At 44.5% G+C, this 22,727-nt stretch overlaps 1 protein-coding gene across 1 annotated transcript in view; it reads left to right on the top strand.

Annotated features, from left to right (window-relative positions):
* LOC136373322 (fibronectin type-III domain-containing protein 3A-like) overlaps window positions 1–21,844 on the top strand; it is a 54,242-nt gene extending 32,398 nt beyond the window's left edge. The window contains exons 5-26 of the mRNA XM_066338217.1: window positions 4,798–5,026; window positions 5,939–6,211; window positions 7,087–7,142; window positions 8,228–8,382; window positions 8,641–8,700; window positions 9,780–9,918; window positions 10,758–10,811; window positions 11,494–11,615; window positions 11,705–11,879; window positions 12,243–12,329; window positions 12,638–12,776; window positions 13,276–13,344; window positions 13,642–13,760; window positions 13,863–13,968; window positions 14,502–14,677; window positions 15,185–15,298; window positions 15,822–15,971; window positions 16,305–16,585; window positions 17,060–17,272; window positions 17,782–17,948; window positions 18,627–18,748; window positions 19,367–21,844. Of these exons, the coding sequence (XP_066194314.1) occupies window positions 4,798–5,026; window positions 5,939–6,211; window positions 7,087–7,142; window positions 8,228–8,382; window positions 8,641–8,700; window positions 9,780–9,918; window positions 10,758–10,811; window positions 11,494–11,615; window positions 11,705–11,879; window positions 12,243–12,329; window positions 12,638–12,776; window positions 13,276–13,344; window positions 13,642–13,760; window positions 13,863–13,968; window positions 14,502–14,677; window positions 15,185–15,298; window positions 15,822–15,971; window positions 16,305–16,585; window positions 17,060–17,272; window positions 17,782–17,948; window positions 18,627–18,748; window positions 19,367–19,684 (3,324 nt within the window). The 3' untranslated portion in view covers window positions 19,685–21,844. The remainder of the gene's footprint in view (window positions 1–4,797; window positions 5,027–5,938; window positions 6,212–7,086; window positions 7,143–8,227; window positions 8,383–8,640; window positions 8,701–9,779; window positions 9,919–10,757; window positions 10,812–11,493; window positions 11,616–11,704; window positions 11,880–12,242; window positions 12,330–12,637; window positions 12,777–13,275; window positions 13,345–13,641; window positions 13,761–13,862; window positions 13,969–14,501; window positions 14,678–15,184; window positions 15,299–15,821; window positions 15,972–16,304; window positions 16,586–17,059; window positions 17,273–17,781; window positions 17,949–18,626; window positions 18,749–19,366) is intronic.
* Window positions 21,845–22,727: the final 883 nt, after the last annotated feature.

The raw sequence follows: 22,727 nt of genomic DNA, 5'->3' as shown, positions 1-22,727 counted from the left end.
GCTGCGTGAGAATAAAATGCAAACAGTGAAAAGCAGGCAAACTTGGGTTGACAAAGCTGAGTCATGTGAACAGTCCCAAGTGGCTGCAAGTTTTCTATTTTAATATAGAAATTTATCCAAATTTTCAGTGCCCCTTTCTTTACCAGCCCTGATCTGAAATTCCAGCAGAGCAGCACTGCTGGAGAAGAGTGTGCAGAATGTGGTGGTGATGCAAACACTGATCCCAGTGACGTGTTTGGGAAACGGGCAGGGCTCTGGGCTCTGCCAGCTTTGCTTTTCCACTGTCATGGATTTTCCACTCCTGGGTGTTGTTCGGGTCAGACCTGTGTGTTGTTACCAGAGATACTCCCAGTTCCCAGTTTGATTTCTTACTAAATTAATGTATTTTAAATTGAAATAATTAAAACCAAATGTGGAAACAGAACTCGTGTTGTAGTAACGTTGGAAATCAGGAGTGTTCTGAGTAGATTTGAAACCTGTAACTATGAGTTCTTGGGTTCTCCAGGCAGTTTCTTTTTGCACACAGCTGCATTTTTTGCTTCTGCTGTTCTTCAGTTTTGCAGACCTTGAGGAAAGATTCCCACTGACAATTTCTGATCCCTGTGAAATGGATCCCCCAGTGCAAACAGTGGGCAAAGCCCTGGCAGCATTGAGCTGCTCAGCCTGAAAACCACATTTATTTGTTCTGTGTTTGCTGTCACCTGAAACCAGCAGGGTTGGGTTGTTTTCCCTTGGTTGTTGTGACAGGGATTGACAAGTTGGAAAGTAGCTTTAAATCAGAGCTTGAGTTACCTGGACTGTTCTTGTCAGATGAGGTGATAACTTTGTGTTCCCAGTGTCTGGAGGAGCCCAGTGTCGGAGTCGCGGGAGGCCAGCCTCATCTATCATGGTCAGCAGGTCTCGATTTATTGCTCTAAAGTCATCATACTTATACAGACAGTAATTAGCTCATACATATGCACAAAGCGAACATTCTTATTGGTGCCTACATCCTTACCTAAGTACTACATACATGTCTCTTAGCAACAACCACAAGTTCCTTATCATGTCCTTCAGTTCCCTTATCTTGCAGCTACAACTTATCACATAAGCAGGATGTACATCCTGTTGTTGCATTCCGACCTTGATGTCTAAATTCCAACCAGCTGCATAGCATCGTGGCCTTTTCTATGCAGCCACTCTGTAGCAAGACTCTCCACACTTCCCCCGTTTTCTTTAGCAGCAAGCATTACTGCCTTGTGCTGCTCAAAAGCATTCATTATCATTCGTTGCAAGCATTGCATCAAGCAGGGTAACAGCAATAGCACTAACAAAATCATCACAACTACAATAGCTATTTTTTCCATTAGGGACACTAGCCAAGGGGATAATCCAAAGGAAGCTAACCATGATGTAAAGGGGTCACTCGTTACTTGTAACTTATGCATGTTATTTCTAAGCTGAGCAAGTACATCACGACCAAGAATACAGTCCACCTCGTTTGGGAGTGCGGTGAGAGAGAAGACTGCAGGAGCTCGTTTTTCCTCCAGGGTAACAGTCAGTACCGGGGACTGTCGTGCTACGCGTACCCCTCCTATCCCTGTGATGGTGCTACTTGCCGGTATTATGGGCCAGTCTTTCGGGTATAGGGCTGAGTCGATAATACAGGAGTCAGCCCCTGTATCAAGAAGCGCCTTTTTCAATGTGAGGGAGTGTTGCTGCCAGGAGAGGGTACATTGTCGCCTCGGCCTCTCTGAGAGGTTAAGGACCAGCAGTGTTATGCCGCCTGTAGAACCCAGTTGTCCTCTCTGCTGTGGTCGGCTGTGTCGAGGGGGGGGGCGCGGGCGATAAACGTGGTATCGGTACCAATTGAGCAATTCTTTCACCTTTTGGAATAGTTAATGGGGGAAACTCAGTTCGTGCCAAAATAAAAATCTCGCCCGTGGAATCTGGGTCCAGGACACCTGGTTCTATACGTAGTCCCAATAGTGATGCTGAAGAGCGGCCTAAGATGAGGCCTCCTACGGGCTGGTTGTTAATCAGGAGGGGGCCCGACATGCCTGTTGGAATGGCATGAGTATCCGTACTAAACAGCGTCACGTCTACTGCTGTTGCCAGGTCGTATCCGAGGCTGCTAGCTGTTGCAGGGGTGAGGCAGGTGCTGTCTGGGCGACTACTTGTGTCCTGGCGCGGCTCGTCCTCGCGCTGTCTTTGAAGTTTCCCGGCCCCTGGCGCCTGCGGCATGCACTGGCATTGTGAGTAGATGACTGGCACGACTTGCATCAAACGCCTGGAGCCTGACATTCACGCCGAACGTGACCTGGCTTCCCACACCGAAAGCATTTCATTCCGGGCATTGGGTGGTGCCGCGCGATTCTGCGCTACTGCCGCTTGAAGGGGTGCAAGAGCAGCTAAAACCTGATTTTGGACCTGAGACTGAGCAGCCAGCCCCTCCCCTATTTTATTTAAAGCTTCTACCATAAAAACCTGGCTACCTACTGGCATAGTCATAGCCTTGTCCAATAAATCTTGAACACTCCAATTGCCAGGGGCTGTGGCAATAAGTGAACGGGTAGTGTGATTGCCATTCTGTATAATGCACTGTTTAAGTAATGCATCTTGCATATGTTCTGCAATTCCTGCCTTGGACAGCGCTTGCATTAACTTGTCTACAAAAGCACCAAGTGTCTCATCCCTACCTTGTTTAATAGCCATGTACATGGGGGGACCTCCCGGCTCACGAATTTTGTCCATGGCTCTCTTGGCTACCCGCATGGCCTCCCGCAATTTGTCAGAACCCATTGCCGCCTGGTCTTCTACCCTAATGCGTGACCCTGTTCCTAGTAGCTCATCTAGTGTAACCCCTTGAAGTGGATCGCCTTGTGGGCGGGGCAAGGCCACAGAGGCTGCCGCTTCCTCCCCCCAGCGGGTGTCAAAAGTGAGTCTTTGATGGGGGGTATAAATCAAACGAGCAATGCCTTTGATGTCTGCAGGCAGTAAAACAGCCGAATTGAAAAGGTAATCTAACATTTGTTTTGCGGGCTCACTAGTAACGCCAAATTGCGCGACTGTAGAGCGAAGTTGAGCCAAAAGTTTCCAATCTACTTGTGTAATTTCAGCGCGCTGGCCCCCCCCCGCCTGTGGGTGGAAGATAACAGGAAAGGCCATGAGCGGCGGCACTTGGCTCTGAGTTGTTTTTGTTATGATAAGATCTCCGTTTTCCAAGCCGTGCTTTGCTAGGGCAGCCCATGCCTCCCGTCTCTCACGAGCCATAGCCTCCGCGAGGTCCGAAAGGGCACCGGGGAACGGCTCCGTGGCTAAAGGAGACCGGGAGGGTGCGTCCGGCAGCTGTGGCTGCGACGGGAGTGAGGGAGGGAGCGGGGGAGCAGTTGGAGCAGGCGGAACAGGGGGGGGACGAGGGAGGAGGAGGAGGAGGAGAAGGAATAGGAGCGGGCGGGAGGAGGGATGTCCACCATAGAAAGGACAGGGGGGGTTGGGCGCGCTAGGATCATAATTTCGGTTAATATCCTGAGCCGCACGAGCATTCTCGGCCGCTCGTTTTTCTGCCTGCACCATCAATAACTCATTTTGAACAATCTTCCAATATTTAGACATTTTTTTAGCGGGCTTATCGTCATCTAAGACTAAGTCCCATAATTTATCACCATAGGCACGCCATTCAGAAAGGTGGTGAACAGAATGAGGATCCTTAAAGAACCCATGTGTTTCAGCATGAGTTAACAGAAGCCGTAAATCTTTGTCTAAATCTAAGCCCTTAATTCCCCGTCTGCGCAAGAACGCAGTGAATAAATCATACGCCGCTTGCCTGTCCATATTTACCGGTACCGTTGCACCCCTCAGGCTTCGGCAGCGCGTAGCAGCAGAGGCTGCCGATGCAGCCCTCCGGGCTGAAGCGGGCGACACGTTCCCACCGATGTGGCGAGCGGAGCACGCAGCAGCCGTCCGAAAGGACCCGTCCCCAACGTGACTCTTTTGGAGGGTGAGCTGTCCCTGTTCGGGCGCCACTTGTCGGAGTCGCGGGAGCCAGCCTCATGCTATCATGGTCAGCAGGTCTCGATTTATTGCTCTAAAGTCATCATACTTATACAGACAGTAATTAGCTCATACATATGCACAAAGCGAACATTCTTATTGGTGCCTACATCCTTACCTAAGTACTACATACATGTCTCTTAGCAACAACCACAAGTTCCTTATCATGTCCTTCAGTTCCCTTATCTTGCAGCTACAACTTATCACATAAGCAGGATGTACATCCTGTTGTTGCATTCCGACCTTGATGTCTAAATTCCAACCAGCTGCATAGCATCGTGGCCTTTTCTATGCAGCCACTCTGTAGCAAGACTCTCCACAGCCCAGGGCTGGTTCTCTTGGATTCTACCAAAGTGGAATGAAATAATTCAGGAGTGAGCAGGTTGTGGATTCCCATCCCTGGAAGTGTTCCAGGACAGGTTGGATGGGGCTTGGAGCAACCTGTTCTGTGGAAGGTGTCCCTGCCCATGGCAGGGGTGGGATGAGATGAAGTTTAAGGTCTTTTCCTACATAAACCATTGTGGGATTCTGTGATTGTTCAACACTTTGGTGTGACTGACTGCCTCAAACTCCACTTTATCCTAGCAGTACCTGTCTGGTTTCCACTGGAATCCAGTCTGGTGTGCAAACCCCTGCCTGTCAGGTGCTGGGTGTGACCTGGAGCAGGGAAATTCCTTGTTAAATGTACACTATTCCTTGTTAAATGTACACTATTTTACGGGATTGTCTCTGGACTCACAGTTGATTTCTCCTGTTTCCCAGCAGGTGGTGGAAGAAAATGGAGTTCGGAGAGTGGTGGTGGTGCCCCACTCAGGGGAATTCCATCCTTCCATGCATTCCCCTCCTCCCCTCCACGTGCCCCATTACATACACCACCCCCACGCCCTGCTCCCACCCCCTCCTCAACCCGTGTTCCCCGCAGTGCCCGGCACAGGAGAGCTCCCACCTCAGTTCCTGCACCAGCACCCGCCACCACACGTGTTCCAGGAGCAAGGTGAGAACCCGGGAATGCCCCAAATCCCGGGAGGGACAGCTGGCCCTGCCTCCTCACACATTTCCAGGGGTGCTGGTATTAACTTAGAACATCCCTGTGGGTCACCATGTGCAAAGTGTGGTTGTGTATCCTCTGAATTTTCTGTTTGAATCCTCTGTTTTCAAGGAATTATGCAAATTTGTACCTGAGAAGTGTTGTGTTTTCCATGCATCCCTGCTTTTGCCACTGTAAATCCCACAGCAGTGACTCCTAAAACTCCTTCCCCTAAAAGTCTGCCCACTGAGTTTTGTCACTGCCTTGGCGTGAAGTTTATTGAAAATGAACTTAATTTGATACATGAATGTATTTTTACTTTTTAGTCCAAATATGACTGAAAAGTGAATGAAAATAACCCAAAAAATCTCGTTGCCCAGAGTGGAGGGTGAAGTGCAGACCCACTAAAAACTGAATGGAGCAATAAATCAGTGGAGGACTAGGGTTATGTTGAATTAAAGCAAGCTCTAATCCTTATTTTATAATCAAGACTTAAAACAGAAATTAGACTTAGTAAGACCATTCATTGTGTCTCAAGCTTGAATTGGTAATTATGTATTTTGACTCACTCTAGGGTAAAACAGCATTCAGGCTGTGTTGGAAAAATTCTGTTTGGGTCCTAAATTTGCTTAATTTTTTGCAAATGTGTCTGTAGCAGGGAAGAAAGGCAGCTGTAAAGCAGAATCTAGAGCAGCTGACAGGAGAAAGGCCAAAAAAATTCAGTTTATAAAGACCCCAAACTCCAAAATCCCTGCACTTCCAGACTGGCAAAGCACAGGGAAGTTCCAGAGGCTCGGTTTTAGTGATTTTTCCAGCTTGTAGATTCAGATGTCAAATGAATAATTCAGAATAATGAAGTTATTTCTCCCTTCTTTGCAGAACCTCGTTCCCATGGAAAGACAAACTTCATCCAGAGGGACGAGAGGAGTCTCAAAATGCAGGAACACCTCAAGAAGAGGCTAACGGACAGACAAGCCAGTGGTCACACCAACAATAAACTGAACAGACCTCCCTCCTCACCACATAAAGTCCTTAATTCTTCCAATGCCTTAATTCTCAATGGGAATGGAAAGGGCCAGCAAGGAGCAGTTGGAGCACTAAAGCAGAAGCAGATAGGAAAAACAAAGGGCAGTCCAGAGGCAGAGATGGGAGGTAGGTGGCATGGACAGGGGAAATCTGAGTAATTTTCTTATTACCTATAAATTCATTGCAAAACAGGTTCTGAAAAAGCTGAATTTATAAATTTGTTTGGCTGTTTGGGATTAGAGGAAGCCTGAAATCCATTATGGTTAGATTTTATTTTTTCTCAAGGAATCGTTGGAATATCAAGGTTTTTCATTTGATATTTATCAAATAAGGTCTTCAGGAAGATTTAATCTTAAACCTTTTTACTTCCCTGCTGTTTCTGACCCAGGACTGATCAATATTCCCAGTGAGGGTGACCTGTAGGTACTTCCAGAACTTCTGGTGTCACTGTTTGTGGTACTTTTTGGTTAACCAGAAGTCACTTAAACCTTCAAGAAATATGAAAGTTTGAGCAGTTGTAGAGGCTGCTGTGTAATTAGTTATAATTTCAGCTTTTTAATACCTCGTGGCTACTAAAAACCTTGTGCAGTGTCCTTTGCTTTGCTTTGAGACAGTGTCAGGCTTCTTCCAAACTGGGAATGTTTTGCCATAGAAATTCCAGGAAAACACATAAGGCAGAGATAAGATCTTGTCTTTTTTTTTTAATACCTCTCATTTTTGGAGGAATGTTTTTGTGTTGTCAAAGAAAACCTATTTCTGCTCCATTAGGAAAAGATCCCCTTTGGGCAGAGTGTACTAAAAGGGTTTTTGTACCACTGTTGGTTTTAGATACTTGGTGTTTCTGCCCCTCACGCAGCCAAAACAAACGGGAAATGAACTTTGCTTAATAAGTACCATTGTTCAAGTCCTAATGAGGCCAACTCCATCTCGTGGTGGCCTTTTGGTAACAGCCTGAGTTGCTCTCAGGCTTTGAGATAATCTGGTTTGTGTTTAAATTGCAGAATCTGACACAGAATCCAGGAAATGTGATACTCACTTGAGCATTGGCAAGCCAGTCGTAAGTATTAGCCTTAAAATCCCATTATTTTCTGGGCCTGTGCTTCCTATAAAATAACTTGTGTTTTATCAGTCCCTTTTTCTTTGTTCTTAATTGTCTATTTTTTTAATAGAGAAGATAAATACAGTTTAGTTGTCAGAGTTTATAGCTGGGAAAAGGCAACCATGCTGGAAATGCACTATTTCTCAGTTTGCCAGCCTGTAATCCCAGAATATTCCACTATTGCAGTTTTCCAGTGTATGCGAGGGCTTTACCTTGCAAACCAGGGCCCTGCTAAACTCTTGGAAGTTTTTCCACTCTTGGAACCATCCTTTGCTCAGCAGAGAGGATTTAGGAATGTTGAAGATAAAATTCACACAAATAGATCCTCTTTTGATGTTATATTGAGAAACTGGAGCAAATATTTGAGTAGATACTTATTCAGGAAGGTGGAGTCTGGTGATGGTAATTAAAATGTCTGTGTTTGATCTTGAGCAAGTTTAATGAGCTCTTCTCTGCATTATCCACACAGCAAACGGGTTGTGTTTCTTTGCAACAGCTTTTGAGGGATGTTTTTGTCCTTTAGTATTTTTTGCCTGCTGCTTCTGACATCTGTACTCAGAGCTACCACAGGGCTGTGTTGCCTTGGGCAGAGAGAATTTGAAGTGTTGGAATTGAGCAGCAAAAAAATCAGACAAGAAAATTTGAGTTTTACAAACAGAGCCTATGCTGTCCTTAGGATCAGTGATTGAATATAGTGTGAGGGAGCTGTCAGAAAATGAGGTGTCTGTGCCTAAATCAGATCTGGGGTCCTGCTCAAGACTCCCCAGCTGAGCATTTGCTCCAAAGGAGTGATAGAAACGTTGATGCAGGAATTTTCTCTTCCTGCCCCAGTGTAGTGTTGATTTGGTGTTGGAAGGGAAAGCCTTTAGAAATGAAAAGAGGAAATCATTGCAATCCAAAGAATGCCTCTATATTCCCACTCCAACAGGAAAGAATTCCTCCAGTGAGGAGCTTCCTAGGCCAATTAGCAACGCCATGTTATTGACTAATTAACCTTTTCTTGCAGAAAGCAAACTTACTTGCATTATTTATGCTTTTAATAGGTTTCTGATATACAAGCAAGATCAGCCGTTCTGTCCTGGAATCTCCCAGTTAGTTCACAGGATGGAGAGAGCCATAGTCATAGTCCAGCAGCATTTACATTTGAAGTAGCAATATCCAACAGTGGTAAAAATGGAAAATTTAAATCTGTCTATGTGTAAGTTTAGTTTCTTCCTTTAAGCACAATGTTTAAACCATTAACCAATCAGCAATCTCTCTATCAGGAGCTGTTTGTTGACTTGCAGACCTTCCTACTTCACATGAAATAAATTTTAAGTAATGTCACTAAAGAGTTACATGGACAGTGGGAAACTTAAATGTGCACTATGTGGCTTTGCTTTTCAATGAGCTTTGAGCCCTGAGGTTTAAGGAAGAGCTGTAACTCTGCTTTCTGTTTGGTTTTGCCTTTTCACAGTGGGGAAGAATTAACAATTATACTTCCTGATCTCAGACCAGCCACTTGTTATCATGCCAGGTATGCTGCTGGAAAGGAAATAATGCTTTGGGGGATGTGGGAATTCCAGGGTTATTGTGGCTTCATGGAAAAGGGGTGATACAAACAGTTAAGGAATACTCTGAAAAAACACCATGCTGTGGACACTGGGTTTGCTATCTAAATTCCCATTTATCTTTTAACTTCATTAAAATACCACCTCATTTCCTTCCCTACCACCTTCTCTATCTCCTCAGATTTCTCAGTTACAAACTTTAAATTATTCTTTGCTGGTATTTTTTTAGAACAACACTGTAGATTGTTGTGGGCTGAAGTCAGTGGTAAATGAAATAATTTAGCTTTGGAATTGGATCTGAAAGTCTGACTTGTCAGCTTGATTTCCAGAGATGCTTGTCTGACCTGCAGCAGTGCAAGCAGGGAAGTGGGAATGCGCTGTAATGGGAAGTGGGATGGGATATTCAGGAGTAAATGATCCTGACTGGAGGTGTTGGGCTGGCCAGGGAGAGAGCAGCTGGTGAAACAAACCAAGGGAACACTGGGAAGAGCCACACTCAGTGCTGGGGCACAGGAGCAGGTGAGATTAAAGATTCCCTGGAGCAAACTCCTCTCTAAAGCTGTGGAAGAGTTCTGAATGTGGGAAATGCTGGGCACAGCTCCACTTGCACAGTGGGTTGTGTTTTCCACAGAAAGAGCCAGGACTGCTGAAAACATGAAACAATTCCTATGAAAAATGTGATTTTATGATTTAGCCTGTTTAGTGCCCATACTTCTGCACAAGTGTTGGCTGTATTTGAATTTTAAGGTGTTTTCAGCAAAAGGCTCATTTCCAGTCAGGTATCCTGTTACCATTTGGGAACACCTGCCATAGTTTTCATCCCCTATCCCACAGGTATTTCAGCACTAAAATAGCTCCACTGTGACAGAGAGTAATGGCAGAGTAAATGAAGATTGAGAAATGGGGGTTTGGGGTCATCAAGTGAACCTGTGTGACCCCCATCTTGCAGCCACTGCTTGGGATTAAATTCCTGAAGCTGACAGCTCTTCCCTTAAATTTCCAGGTGTCAGTGCAACAGCCACATCATTAATTACCCTTTGTTTAGAGTTTCAGCAACCAGCAGTTCCATCAAAGAAACCATTTCAGAACTGGTGAGCTTCACTACAGAGAGCTGTGAGCCAGACTGTCCAGCTGCCCCAAAACTGATTAACAGAACCAAAAACAGCCTGAGCTTGCAGTGGAAGGTAAGAACCAAACCTGGGGCTGAGTAAAGGGGAGCAGAGCACTCTGCTGGATTCCTGTGCAGTGTATTTGAATTAACTTTGTCAAGAATTCAATATGTGCTGTAGGTGTTGCCTTTTAAGTTGCTCAGTGAAGATTGATAATGAAATAATAATTTCCTTTCTCTTCTTTTCAATGTTTGCTGAGTTTTTTGCCTGCAGCTTTGGTGTGACAGAGTTGGTAGCAGGGCTCTTCTCTCCTGAACTGGCAGAGAGGAAAAAATGGATTTTTATTTATTTATATCTTTGCTTGAGGTCCTGGATGATAAATAAATTTGACTTAATGCTCTTTTAGTTATTTTGACCCATTCAGACTAAATTTCTTTGCATGGTTTTATAGATTCTCATTTTTGATCTGACTTTTGAATATAACCACTATCTGTGAAGACTTATTGGTAGCTGTGTTTGCTTGGGTTTTCATGTTTTTCTTATGATTATGCTGGAAAATGGTTCCAGCTAAATTTCTTCAGTGAAATTATTTGTAAAATCTGTGCTTAGAAAATGAAGTTCTTATTTCATGTGTCAGATGTTGCTTGTGTGACCCCTTAGATTGCACAGGCAGGTGGTGAGCACACAGTGCATGGCACAAGGAAAAGAGCTCTAAGAATATAATTTGCTTCATTTTTAAAATAAAACTATTTATAAATTCATATTCTGAACTATCAGAATTAAAAGAAGTAGCACAGCAACCTTGTATTAAAAGGCAGTTGGAGTTTATAATATTCAATATGTAAAAATATTTATAAAACACATTTACAACCACTTGATTTTTACTCTTTTTTTCACTGTTTCTTTATTTTCAGTCCTCAAATGACAACGGTTCCAAAATAACTAATTTTCTTTTAGAATGGGATGAGGTAAGAGCTTTTTTAGTGCGAAAAAAAAAATAAAAAATCATAATGACATCTGTAGAGCAATTACACTTAAAAATATCCTTTGCTTAGGTACAGCAGCTATTTTGGTGCAACTGTCCTGACGATTTTAAAGGGACAAATGATCAGTGGGAGTGGACAGTGTAAAACTGCCTCGTTTGTCATCCAGAGCATCAGTAATTCCTGTGTTCTCTTTAAATGCATGAGCATTTGGCATCTTTGGGTTGTGTCACAAATCTCCCTCAGCTCTTGAGCATCTTGCTGAGATGTAATGCAAAGGGATAAAAAACTTCCAGAATGTGTTTTGTTTTCAGCTCAATGGTTTATCACCATTCTGTCAAATCCACAGTACCAAAAGTAATCAGATATCTCAGTTCTAATGTGTTTTTTTATTATCAAGACTGCTCAGGGTGACCATCAGCAGTCTCAGGATGACCATGATACATTAAATTTTGCATTCTTGAGGCTCAGTAATTTCTTTTATAATTACTGTTAAATGAGTGAAATAACATTTCTCGTGGAAGGCGTCCCTGCCTATGGAACGAGATGAGTTTTAAGGTCTCTCCCAACCCAAACCAGTCTGAGATTCTGGGATTTAGGAAGATGTAGTGAGGAGAGTGACCTTGGCAGGGATCAGGGAGTGACTCTGGATCTCCCTGTTTTCTAGGGGAAGAATGGACCCTTCAAGGAATGTTACTATGGGCATCTGAAGCAGTACAAGCTCACCAAACTCGCTCCTTCCACAAGATACTCCCTGAGACTGGCTGTTAAAAATGACATTGGAATGAGGTAACCAGGAGCCCAGGGATACCAAATGATGGATTTCCTCCTGGATTCCATCAGCTGCTGCTCACCCTTGTTCAAAATCTCCTCCCCAGTGGGTTCAGTGAGACAGTGACGTTCAGTACGGCCGGGGTGGTGCCACCGGCCCCGGCACCGCCCGTGCTGCTGGAAGCAGGAGTGACCTGGATGGCCCTGGGATGGAGCCCTCCTGCAGGAGGGGCCTTGGATGACTCCCTCACCTACAGCCTGGACATGGAGGAAGAAGGTTCTGTAAGTGCTGGGCTTTGTGTGGAAACTTCCTTCATAGTGCTGAAATAAAAAGGAACATTTTTTTACCTTCCGAGAAATGGTCAGCAAGTACTGCATGAAATTCATCGAACAGAAATCAAATATTGCATGGAACTCATGATAAGAGTTGAAGTATTGCAAGGAATCCATGGCAGAGAAACTACTGCATGGAATTCATGATAGAGAAAATATTGCATGGAATTCATGGCAGAGATAAAGTATTGTGTGCAATTCATGGCACAGAAGTGAAGTTCAAGGTTAAAATAATGTGATTTATTCACTCTGGGTTTTGTTTTATCTTAAAAATCAGTGACTGTGTTCATCTTTATTTTCTCTCCTTGCCAGGGCTATGGATTCCAGCCCCAGTACAACGGAGATGAGCTCTCATGCACTTTAAGAAAGCTGAGGAGGAGTACATCCTACAAGTTCAGGGTTTGTACTGTAGTTTGTTTTTAATTTCATGTGCTTTCCTGGGCTTTGGCATTTTCCAGCAAATTTTTCAACTTTGTATGGAGACAGCAGGAATCCACCTGTTGTTAGAGCAGGTTTTGACGAAGTAATAATACAAATCAGATTTTTTTTCACCAGCTAATTTTGGTAGAAATGGTTGTCTTTATTTTGGTTGGGTTTTTAATAGAAGATTTTTTAATAATCAGCATGTTTATCCTCATGTATTATCAACATATATTACTGTCATTAAAAAAAACATTTATTCTCTATTCTCTTCCCTCCTCCAACAGCTCTTTGCCTACAACAGTGGAGGAAAAAGCAGCCCCAGTGAGGTAGTGGAACACAACACCAAACCTGACAAACCTGGAGCTCCGAGCAAACCTGTAGTAAAGGGCAAGATCCATCCCCACAGTGTGAGAGTCACGTGGGGTAGGTGCCTTGGGGCGTTCCAGTGCTCCTGGGGTATGGACAGCCTCTCTGATTAAATGAGAGGGAACTCAGGCTGATTATTTATCTGCAGGTATTGTTATTGCAGAAGAAATACTCAACATTACCCAAAAATGGTTTATTTTGGGGCTATGGTACCACAGTAGTATTGTTCATTCATTTTTGAGAAGCAATGACTGCTGTGATGATACCTTCTGGGTTTACTGTGCTATTTAAATAATTTTTATGTTCACTTAAAAAATAAGAGCTGATACCTGAAATTGGGAGTGTTTTCCCAGTTACTCTTCCTGGCATAATCATGATTAGTAATAGGAGGAAAATTGCTCTGAAAAATGTATTGTCAATAATTAAGTACACTGGTTTCTCTTGCTGGTTGACTTTTCTGTTTGAATGAATATGAATATGTTCACTGGAAAAGCTGATAACTAAAGAATGCCTTGATATTAAATCCTCTGTAACTTAAGGTGTTGATTTCTTTCAGAACCTCCCAAGGATAATGGAGGATCAGACATTTCTAAATACTTTTTGGAAATCTCCGAGGCATCAGCTGGTAAGAAATCACCTTTGGGTACTAATACAGTACACAGTCTCCATCCCTGGAGGTATTTAATTAACATTTAGATATGGGACATGGTTTAGACTTGGATTTTGGAGATGTTTTCCAACTTAAATGATGCTTTACTCCAGCAGTCACTTCTGATTTCACATGTGTGTGTTGCGTTGTACATCTCTGTATAATTAATAATTTCAAATTGATTCTCTGGTTTGCCTTAATAATTGTGTGAGAGAATTTTCAGGTGAGATTTTAGAAAGGTTTGAAAGGGTAAAGTGCTTTTCCTTCCCTCAGGAGGGAGGTGGGAGCCCATTTACAGCGGAGCCCAGCGGGAACACATCTGTGACCACCTCAGGCCTGGCACCTCCTACAGACTCCGGGTGTCTTGTGCCAGTAAAGGTGGGGAGAGCCAGGTGAGCAGCAGGAGGGGAAAAGTACATCTGGAAACCACTTCTGTTCATGTTTTAGCCAAATGCTTTATGTCTGTGCTCTGCAATGCCCTGTGTCCTTGGCAGGCCTCTGATGTCACAACTGTCAGGACAGTGGCCATTCCCCCTGGGCCCTGTCCCGCCCCAGCCCTGGTGGGCAAAGCCAAGCCCAAGGAAATCACTTTGCAATGGGGTAAGCACCAGAGTTGGAGTAAAACACTGCTCTGATTTCAATCATCCAAATAAAAAATCTTCAGAGAAAAAAAGTAAAAATTATAGAGATACTGTCCATGGCCATAGTTGTTTTTTGGGTGGGGTTTTTGTTTTGTTTTGTGGGATTTTTTTTAAGAAGACCAAAGCTTCTGTCCACCTCTGGTAGGGTGATACAGTGAGACTTAAGCAGACATAAATATTTTCCAGTGAGAAAGTTCCTGTCTGCCCATGACTGACACCTGCTTGACAATTTAAAAATCAACCCTTGTTTTCTTACTGTTATCTCAGTAAAGGAGATAAGCAAAAAAATCATGAAGATATGCTGTTTTGTGAAGAAAACAGGGAAAATACATGAAAAAACCCTGATGAAGGCCATCTTAAACTAATTATCAGTACCTGGGGGGAAAAAAGCGAGCCTCATAAGTGTTTCTGCTCAGATACATGACAAAAGCCTGCCCTAACTTAGGGAATTGAGAAATTAATAGGAAAATCCAATCTCTTTTTGTTTGCCAGGCCCCCCAGCTGTGGTTGGAGGCTCTGAGATCACAGAGTATCTCCTGGAGATGGCCAGCTTGGAGCAGGATGAGCGCAGGGTGGTTTATCAGGGCCCAGCAGCTGAGTTTGGAGTGACCAACCTGCTCCCGGGGAGAACCTACTGCTTCTGGCTCCGGGCAGGGAACAGAGTCGGGGTAACCACTGCACTCACCACATCTCACTGACTTCACACAAGGGACAGGAGTGATGGTGCTGAGGGGGTTTTGTACCCTGTGTTGTGTGAACCTCTTGATGTTTGTGCCTTCAGAAATGTTGGATGTGTTACCCCTGAGCTCAGGCTCTGCAGATGTGGTGGGAGCAGCATTGTGTGGAGAGGGGTGTATGCCTGCCACACTAGGCTGGGAGAAGCGTGGGATAAACGTTGGTTGCATAAAAGTCTTTGTGAAACAGTCCCCAGCTGCTGATGGAAGGCAGATCCTGGCTGGGGGAGGGAGGAGTTACAAAACCCTGGCAGTGGGAGGAGCTCAGATATCCTGTGGGAGCAGGGGCTAGCTTCAAGTACCTGCAAGGAATCTGAAACTGAGCCCTGAACTCTGCTGTTTACTTCCCTGTCAGGTTAAAATTAGTTTGTTTGCTTCACTTGCACATCAGTTCTTGCCCTGGTGCTGTTTCTGTGTTCATGCAGTATTTTTTTCCTGCAGTTTGGCCCCCACTCTGAGAAGGCAGAGCTTTGCACTGCTCCAGGACCCCCTGAGCAGTGCTGCAAACCCCTGATAACCTGCAGAAGTGCAACTTGTGCTTTGGTTTCGTGGGAGGTAGGTGTTGATGGCTTCCAGTACCACCCAAATTAGTGTTTGGCTTTTAGAATTGTAGTGACACATTTATGATACACAGAAATGAGAGAAATAATATGTGTAGAGGTGGAATATTTTAAGCCCATTTCTTTATAGATGTCTGTGTTGGGTTTGTAAACTTTGGGACTTATTAATTGCAGTCTTAACTGGACAAATCGGGTGGCATTTAATTCTCCTCATGGTGTGGTAATTAATATATAGTGAATTAATTCTTTTAAGTGGTAAGAAATTATGGGTCAGTCAAAATTCTGGTGTGAACTGTTGTGGTGTTACAGCCACATGTCACCTTTTAACTTGAAATACCTTGGAACAGACCTCAGGTTTCAACCTCAGTGCTTCCAAAGGCTGGATTTTATGATCTTGGAGGTGTTTTCCAACCTTTTCTGTGACTCTCACCCAGTGTCTCAGTGTAACAGAGCTCCCCCCTGGGTGCTGGGGGTGTGTAAGTGCAAGAGCTGAGCAGAATTTCTCCCTCACCCCACAGAGCCCGGTGTGCAACGGAGCAGAAATCACTGAGTACAGGCTAGACTGGGGCCAGGTGGAGGGGTCCATGCACATCATCTACACTGGCCCCTGCCAGAGCTATGAGGTCAAGGGGCTCACACCTGCAACCACCTATTACTGCAGAGTCCAGGTAGGAAAAGCCTTTTGATGCCACTGGGCACTTGCAGTTTGGGGACAAACTCCAGCTAGAGAGGAATAAAGTCATGTGCTGTCACCTGCTCATGCAATAAAGAAGGTAATTGGGAAAAACACTTCCCTTGTCCCCCAGTCCCTCCTCATTCCCTGAATCTGGAAGAGTTTAGATCCAGTGTGCTGTGAAATACCAGATGCTTTGCCCTGTTGACAAATTATTCAGGAGATTTTCCACTCTCTTCCATGTTGCTTTTAAGAACACATGGAAGGAAGGCTGTGAGCGCCTAGTTGGAAAACAGGGATTTGGTAACTCCTGTGTGATGTCTTTCAGGCTGTGAACGTGGCTGGGGTGGGACTGTTTGGGGACATGGGCATGGTGACCACGCCCCCATCAGTGCCTGCAGCTGTGGCCGTGCTCCACTTACTTGAAGAGGATCAGATGGAAATTTCCCCTCCTTTCTCCACGTGCCTTGCAATCCAGTGGGAAGAGCCCTGCTGCCACGGGGCAGAGATCACAGGGTACAACATCGACTATGGGGAGAAGCAGCTGGTCACTGTGGGGAGAATCACAGCCCATGTCCTTGAGAATCTGCTGCCTGACACCCTGTACAGGTAAGAATTATTCTGAAATCACATTTGAAGGATTTAAAAGTCCTTTGAGGGTAGTGCTTTAAATTTTTAGAGCATTTTTTCATGCAGTTTACAGACTATTTGCCTAATTCACCCTGCAACTCAAAAAAAACACTCCTAAAATTGTCATATCCAGGCTCCATGATGTTGACAGGAGTCAGATCATGGTTGGTGTTAAGGTTCACATTCTGTCTCAAAGCCAAGACTTTAAGGTTTCTGGGTTTAAGATTTTTCATTGGAATGCTCAGGTATGTGGCCAGAAGAAGATGGATGGACAGGTAAGAGCAGAGCAGGGGTTCCTGTGACCTCAGTCTTGGTTAAAGCTGAGTTCAGATTTAATTTCTAACTGCATCTTAATTGCTTTACTGTTTGGAGTTTTACTCTGTACACTTTTTAACTGTTGCTTTGTTACCCAGCACTTTTCCTGACCATGTGGCTGCTCTCTCCCATTCCCAGGATCAGGGTACAGGCCATCAACAGCTTTGGAGTCGGTCCTTTCAGTCATTCCATGAAAGCCAAAACCAAACCACTACCTCCTGACCCTCCCCACCTGGAATGTGTGGTCTTCAGCTACCAGAGCCTTAAACTGAAATGGGGAGAAGGGCCCAGCAGAGCTTTAATTCCCAACCCTACTCAGTTCAACCTGCAGATGGAGGACAGGTTTGGCAGGTGAGACCATTAAGGATCTTGTGTTTTTACCACTTCATGTCAAGTTTTTAAGGTATTTTATGTTATTCTCTCTTCTGTTTGCACCACTGAGTCATTTGGGCATCCTAGAGTTTGCCCTTTTGCAGTTCTGCATACCATCTTTCAAACAGAAATGCTGTCTTGCACTTCTGCTGCTTGTAAACAGTAAATACTATTTAAAGAATAAATACCACTATCCTATGCTGGCAGGGTTATTTTTGGACATTCAAAAACGAAGTCCAGACTGCATATAAGAAACAGGGGTTGGCCAGCTGTTCTTTAACTGTAAATTTCAATTTATTTTGGATATTCAATGATTGTTCTCTTGATTTAGAGGAGTTGGGCCCTGCAGCCTCAGTGGGAAGAAACCTGGGACACTGGGAATGCAGCATCACTTCTTTGTCCTTAACTCAAATCCGAGTGTTTCAGGTCTTCTATTGCCCTACACATTGGTGATTGCTGGGTAACTCTGTGTGTTCTGTGTCCCTCAGGTTTGTGACAGTCTATAATGGTCCCTGTCACACCTACAAGGTGCAGAGGCTCAGCGAATCCACCACATACCGTTTCCGCATCCAGGCATACAACAACGCTGGGGAAGGAGCCTTCTCGGAGGTCTGTGCTTTCACCACCACCAAGTCTCCACCTGCACATCTGAAAGGTGAGCTGGCACTGCCCTGGCAACTGCTGCAAGCCACTGGTGGGCAGGATTGGATCCTACAGCCTGACCCTCAGCCAGTCTTTGCAGGGACAGAGACACAAACTTGCTCTGAGGGGCTTTGTCTGGGTGTGAAAAGGGCTCCTTTGTTGTGATCACCTGCACTGCAGCTCTTCCACCCTTTGAACTGAGCATTCCTACCTTTTCTCAGCTGGAAAGGCATTTTGCAGGGTTATCCATCAAAGTTAAAGCAATATGTAGGCAAATGAGGGCACGGTTAATTCCTCTGATCTTCACTTTTTAACATGGACATTAGTCATAATTAAAGTCACTGTGAAGGTCAGAGTGCTGAGTGCCTGCAGCAAAATTAATTGACTGAACCATGGTTAGAACATAATTTCAGCTCTGCACATGGACAGAAATGCTGAGTTCTGTAGTGACTTGAAAGTGCTGCTCCTCTTTACAAACATAGTCTCATCCTGGCAGCTCAAAAAGACCAATAAGTGTAACCTACGCATAACAATGATAATTTTTAAGCTCATGTCATCAAATAGAAGAAAAAAAGAAATAAATCCTAATTGCTTTAAGTTATTGGAATGAGTTGCCTCTAAGCATGACAGCTGTACATTTGTAGACCGTTGTTCTTTTTCTAAAACACCAACAAATCACTTTATTTTCCAGCACCCAAAGCGATTCAGCTGGAAGAAAACACTTTTGAAATCACATGGGAGCCACTACAGCCAATGAAAGGAGATTCCATTGTTTACATCCTTCAGCTTGCTGCTGGCAGAGAGTTTGACCAGGTACCTTCTATGCAGCATCAGGAATGTGAGGTTTTTTTACAGGGAAAAATTATTAAAAAAAAAAGATGTGCATATTTTTTGTGGAAAGTGCCCCTGTCTATGACAGAGGGTGTAATGAGATGGGCTTTAAGGTCCCTTCTGACCCAAACCATGCTGTGATTCCATGATTTGAAGGTTGAAATTCTGTTTGGGGAGGTGACAGGAAGACTTCATTTCAGAAAGTGTGAAGTGGGTGAGCACTGGTTTATTCTGTTCTCCCAACAATTCTTTTGGCTCTTGATTCTTAATCCTGGTGGTCTGTGGTACCACTGCCCTTCTTAATCAGAGTCCACTTTGGTGGAGGAGATGTCATTATTTAAGGAAGAAAATGCAGAATGATTTTTTTCTCCTTTCTGAGCCTTCCAGCCCAGGTGAGGCCTCAGTGTGGGGTGTGGCAGGAAACTTAAATGAATTGTGAAATGTCCAGAGATTTAAGCTGTGATTTTATGAGGCTGGGGAGAGAAGGGCAACTCCAGGCTGTGCCCAGCACTGCACACAGCCCTGGAGCAGGACAGGCAGTTCCAGGTGCTGGTCGTGAGTGAGGTGCTCCTGACTGAAGTGGCTCCTGTCTCCTGTCAGGTGTACAAGGGCCCCGAGCCGTGGTTCCGGCTGCTGGCCGCGCAGACGAACTGTGAGTACCGTGTGCGCATCTGCGCCGGCCGCCAGTGCCATGACCTGCCAGGCTGCCCGGAGCTCTATGGCCCCTACAGCCCCAGCACCGTGTTCTGCTGTCAGCACTGGGAGCTGGGCCCTGCCACCGCCCCGGAGGGTGCGGAGCTGGTGCAGAGCGGGAAGCAGCTGCGCGAGGAGCGTGTCATCGCCATCACGCTCCTCTGTGGCTTCGCCCTGGTCACCATCCTCTTCGCTGTGGTCATCCAGTACTTTGTCATCAAATAGGGCAGAGCTGGCCCTGCTCAGCTGTCTGTACAGAGCTCTCTGGGGTATTAATGGGTAGTTCAATGAAATCCTAGCTGAGAACCCCTCACTCCGTGTGTTCCCGCTCCTGCTGCTGGGTGTCAGTGAGGCTGGCTTGGCAGATCCTTTCCAAATGCTGGATACAGATTTCCTGTAGAAAGGGTGATCTTGGGGCCTCTGCAATCAGGGTGAGCTGTTAGAGAACAGCAATCAGCTGACTTACGGTGCACACTGGAGGGGTGTGCACACTCCTCTCCCCATCCCAGCCAGTTGGAGAATGAAGGCATTGCTAGAACAGTCCTTTCCCAGCACCACCAGTGGGAGGTGATGGCTGTTCCATCAGGTTTTGCTGTGGTTTGATATCCATGAAATCCAGCAGCACAAGTGCTTGAGCTTAGAGCAGAACTGCAGAGCCTACTAGAGCATACCACATTTACTAGTCTGTAGAAGGAAAGCAGAATACTGACTTAGTGATATTACTACTTTAGCTATTTTAATACTTGGGATTCAGTAATAATAATTTCAAGTGTTGGAGTAGAGGGTACCAGGGTTTTTTAGGGTTTTAATCCAAACCAATGCCAGCAGGACGTGGCGCCCGGCCGGGATGCCCAGGAAAGGCTCTGCCCAAAATGTTCCTGCTGTCCTGAGCAGCTTTGACCCAATCCACATTTCACTCTCTGTGCCTGAGAGAAAAGTAATTCCCTGTGCAGCGTGCTCAGAACAGCACAGGAGTTGTCTTTAAGGAGAAAGAGTGCATTTATGATAAATGTTACAGTATTTGGCTCAAACTGAGCAAATGTTTTTGTACTATTATTAACCTAAAAAATAAAAAGTTCAGCCTGCTTTGGGTGCCCTTCTAACTTAACCCCAACGAACAAATTGTATGTGAGAGAACTCTTTTTAGATAATGTATATACAATGTTTTAAACTTGCTATCCCAGTGGTAGCAGCTTCACATTCCATAGTTTTCCTGTTGGGAATGTTCAGTCTGCTATGAGCTTGTCTGAAACTCATCCTGGTTGGCTGGGGGATATTTTTGTGGACACTGTGCACTACATTTGACTGTTGTGTTCCATCTGCTTGTGAATCCCTGAGGAGGAGCCTGGCGGCTCCTGGCTCCATTAGATCAAAGCTTTTGAAAGCTCAAACTCACAAATTTCCAATGTTTCAGGATTAGTCTTGCCAGCAGCATTTGGAACATGCCACAGAACGGTAGATTTAGGATATTTTGCAAAGTCTGTGGCTCCACTTTGGCCATCAGAGTGATGCACTTGTGGGTGGGAGGGTGGATGTGACAGAGCTACAGGCAATGTGTTTCTGGTAATTAATTAATCACTTCTAAGGGTCTTTCTCCTACAGCAGTTGAGGAATAATGTTGTGTTAGAGTTTGAGGCATTGTGTTGTATTTCAGATGTGGAAAACCTAAATTATGACCTAGTATCACTTAATCATCTTCACAGTAGATTGATGGTGCAATCTGAAATTAATCTTTTCAAAACGTACTCTTCATTTTTGTACTCTATTTATTTTGATTAAAAGTCCTGGAAAGAAAAAAATGTATGTTTGAATGTATTGTTCTACTTGTAGCAGAACTTTAGGTTAATCATTTATTATATAATAGAAATCTCTCCCTCCAGTGTCAGTTTTATACAGATATTAGTCTCTAGTTTGCAGAAGAGTTTACAATCTGTCTTTATTTTCCTCATAGTCTCTGTTTAGCAGATAAACTGCCTGCAGCAAATCTCTGTTGCCAAAGGATTCTTTCTTAACTCCTTAGAACCAACTGGTAGAGGTTTATTTGGCAATAATAGTCCTGAAATTAGGATTGCAGAGTAAATACTAACAAGTCACTACTGGTAAAAAATGAAATCAAATCCTTTTGTAATTGCTACAAAATGCTCATATTTCCAGAAAATATTTAGGATTTATACTGCAAGATGGATTTTCCATCAGCTGTTGTCCATTCCAGAAGGATGTACCCTCGTGGCATTAATATATTTTAGATTACTTCAGTTTTCTTGTATTGTCATTTTGAGGTATCTCAAACGTATGTTAAAGCTGCCATGCATTGTATTACTAAATTTTAACTATCAAATAAATAATATATTTAATACAGCCAATAAATAATACAAATGTATTCAAATTTGACTCTGAGCTCCTGTGGTTTTGTGGAATTTAGTCTCACTTGTGTCATGTGTAATTTAAGGTAAAGGAAACATGCTCAGTGTCATTAAGAGCTGAATTAATTTGGGACCCTTGGAATATCACTTCTATTTCTCCTCACACTGCAGGAAGGACCTGCAGTTCCCAGGTGAGATAGAACAGTTCTTTGATACTGGAAATTGAGTCATTTGGGGCTGATCGCTGATTTTCCATAATTTTGTGTTGACTCAGGGCCTTTCCCCCTTGAGCTCTTCCCCAGCATTTGCTGCTGAGTGTGGAATTTCTCCTGACAGTGCCTTAATGATCTGATGAAGATAAGATGGCAAAGGCTTTATTTGACCATCATTCCCAAAGAGACAGCTGGACACAGCCTGGATAAATTTTCCACTTCAGGAAAGATCAGGGATGAGGAGCTGGAAAATGCTGGGCTGGAGGAGGCAAGGGGAGTAGGGGACAGCGTGAGGGAATCCCAAGGGAAGGCTCTGGGCAGCTGGAAGCATAGGGCCAAAAGGAGCAGGAACACCCAGCTGCAGGATGTGTCCTGCCACAGTCCTCAGAATGCCTCCAGAACCTGAGAATGGGGCTCTAGCAGAAGTGAGAGAGGTGTCAGCTACAAGACAAATCTCCTCCGAGCTTGCCTCTTTGCAGCTCTTCTGCTCCCAAGGACTGCTCAAAAGCCAGAGTTTTGTGGAGCCAAATACTGTGGGATTGCTGCTGGAAAGGTCAGAGCTGAGCACAAGGCAGTGCATTGTCCAGCAAATCCCAGATCTGTCGTTAGGGAGATTCCTGCTGCCCTTTCCAAGAGGCAGAGGCTCTGGTTGGGGTTGTTCTTGCAGATTTGGACACTTCCCAACAAGAAAAA

This window comes from Sylvia atricapilla, chromosome W (genome assembly GCF_009819655.1).
Source record: "Sylvia atricapilla isolate bSylAtr1 chromosome W, bSylAtr1.pri, whole genome shotgun sequence".
NCBI classification, from domain to species: Eukaryota; Metazoa; Chordata; class Aves; order Passeriformes; family Sylviidae; genus Sylvia; species Sylvia atricapilla.
Note: the sequence above shows the minus strand (reverse complement) of the source record. Positions and strands in the feature narration are given on the sequence as shown.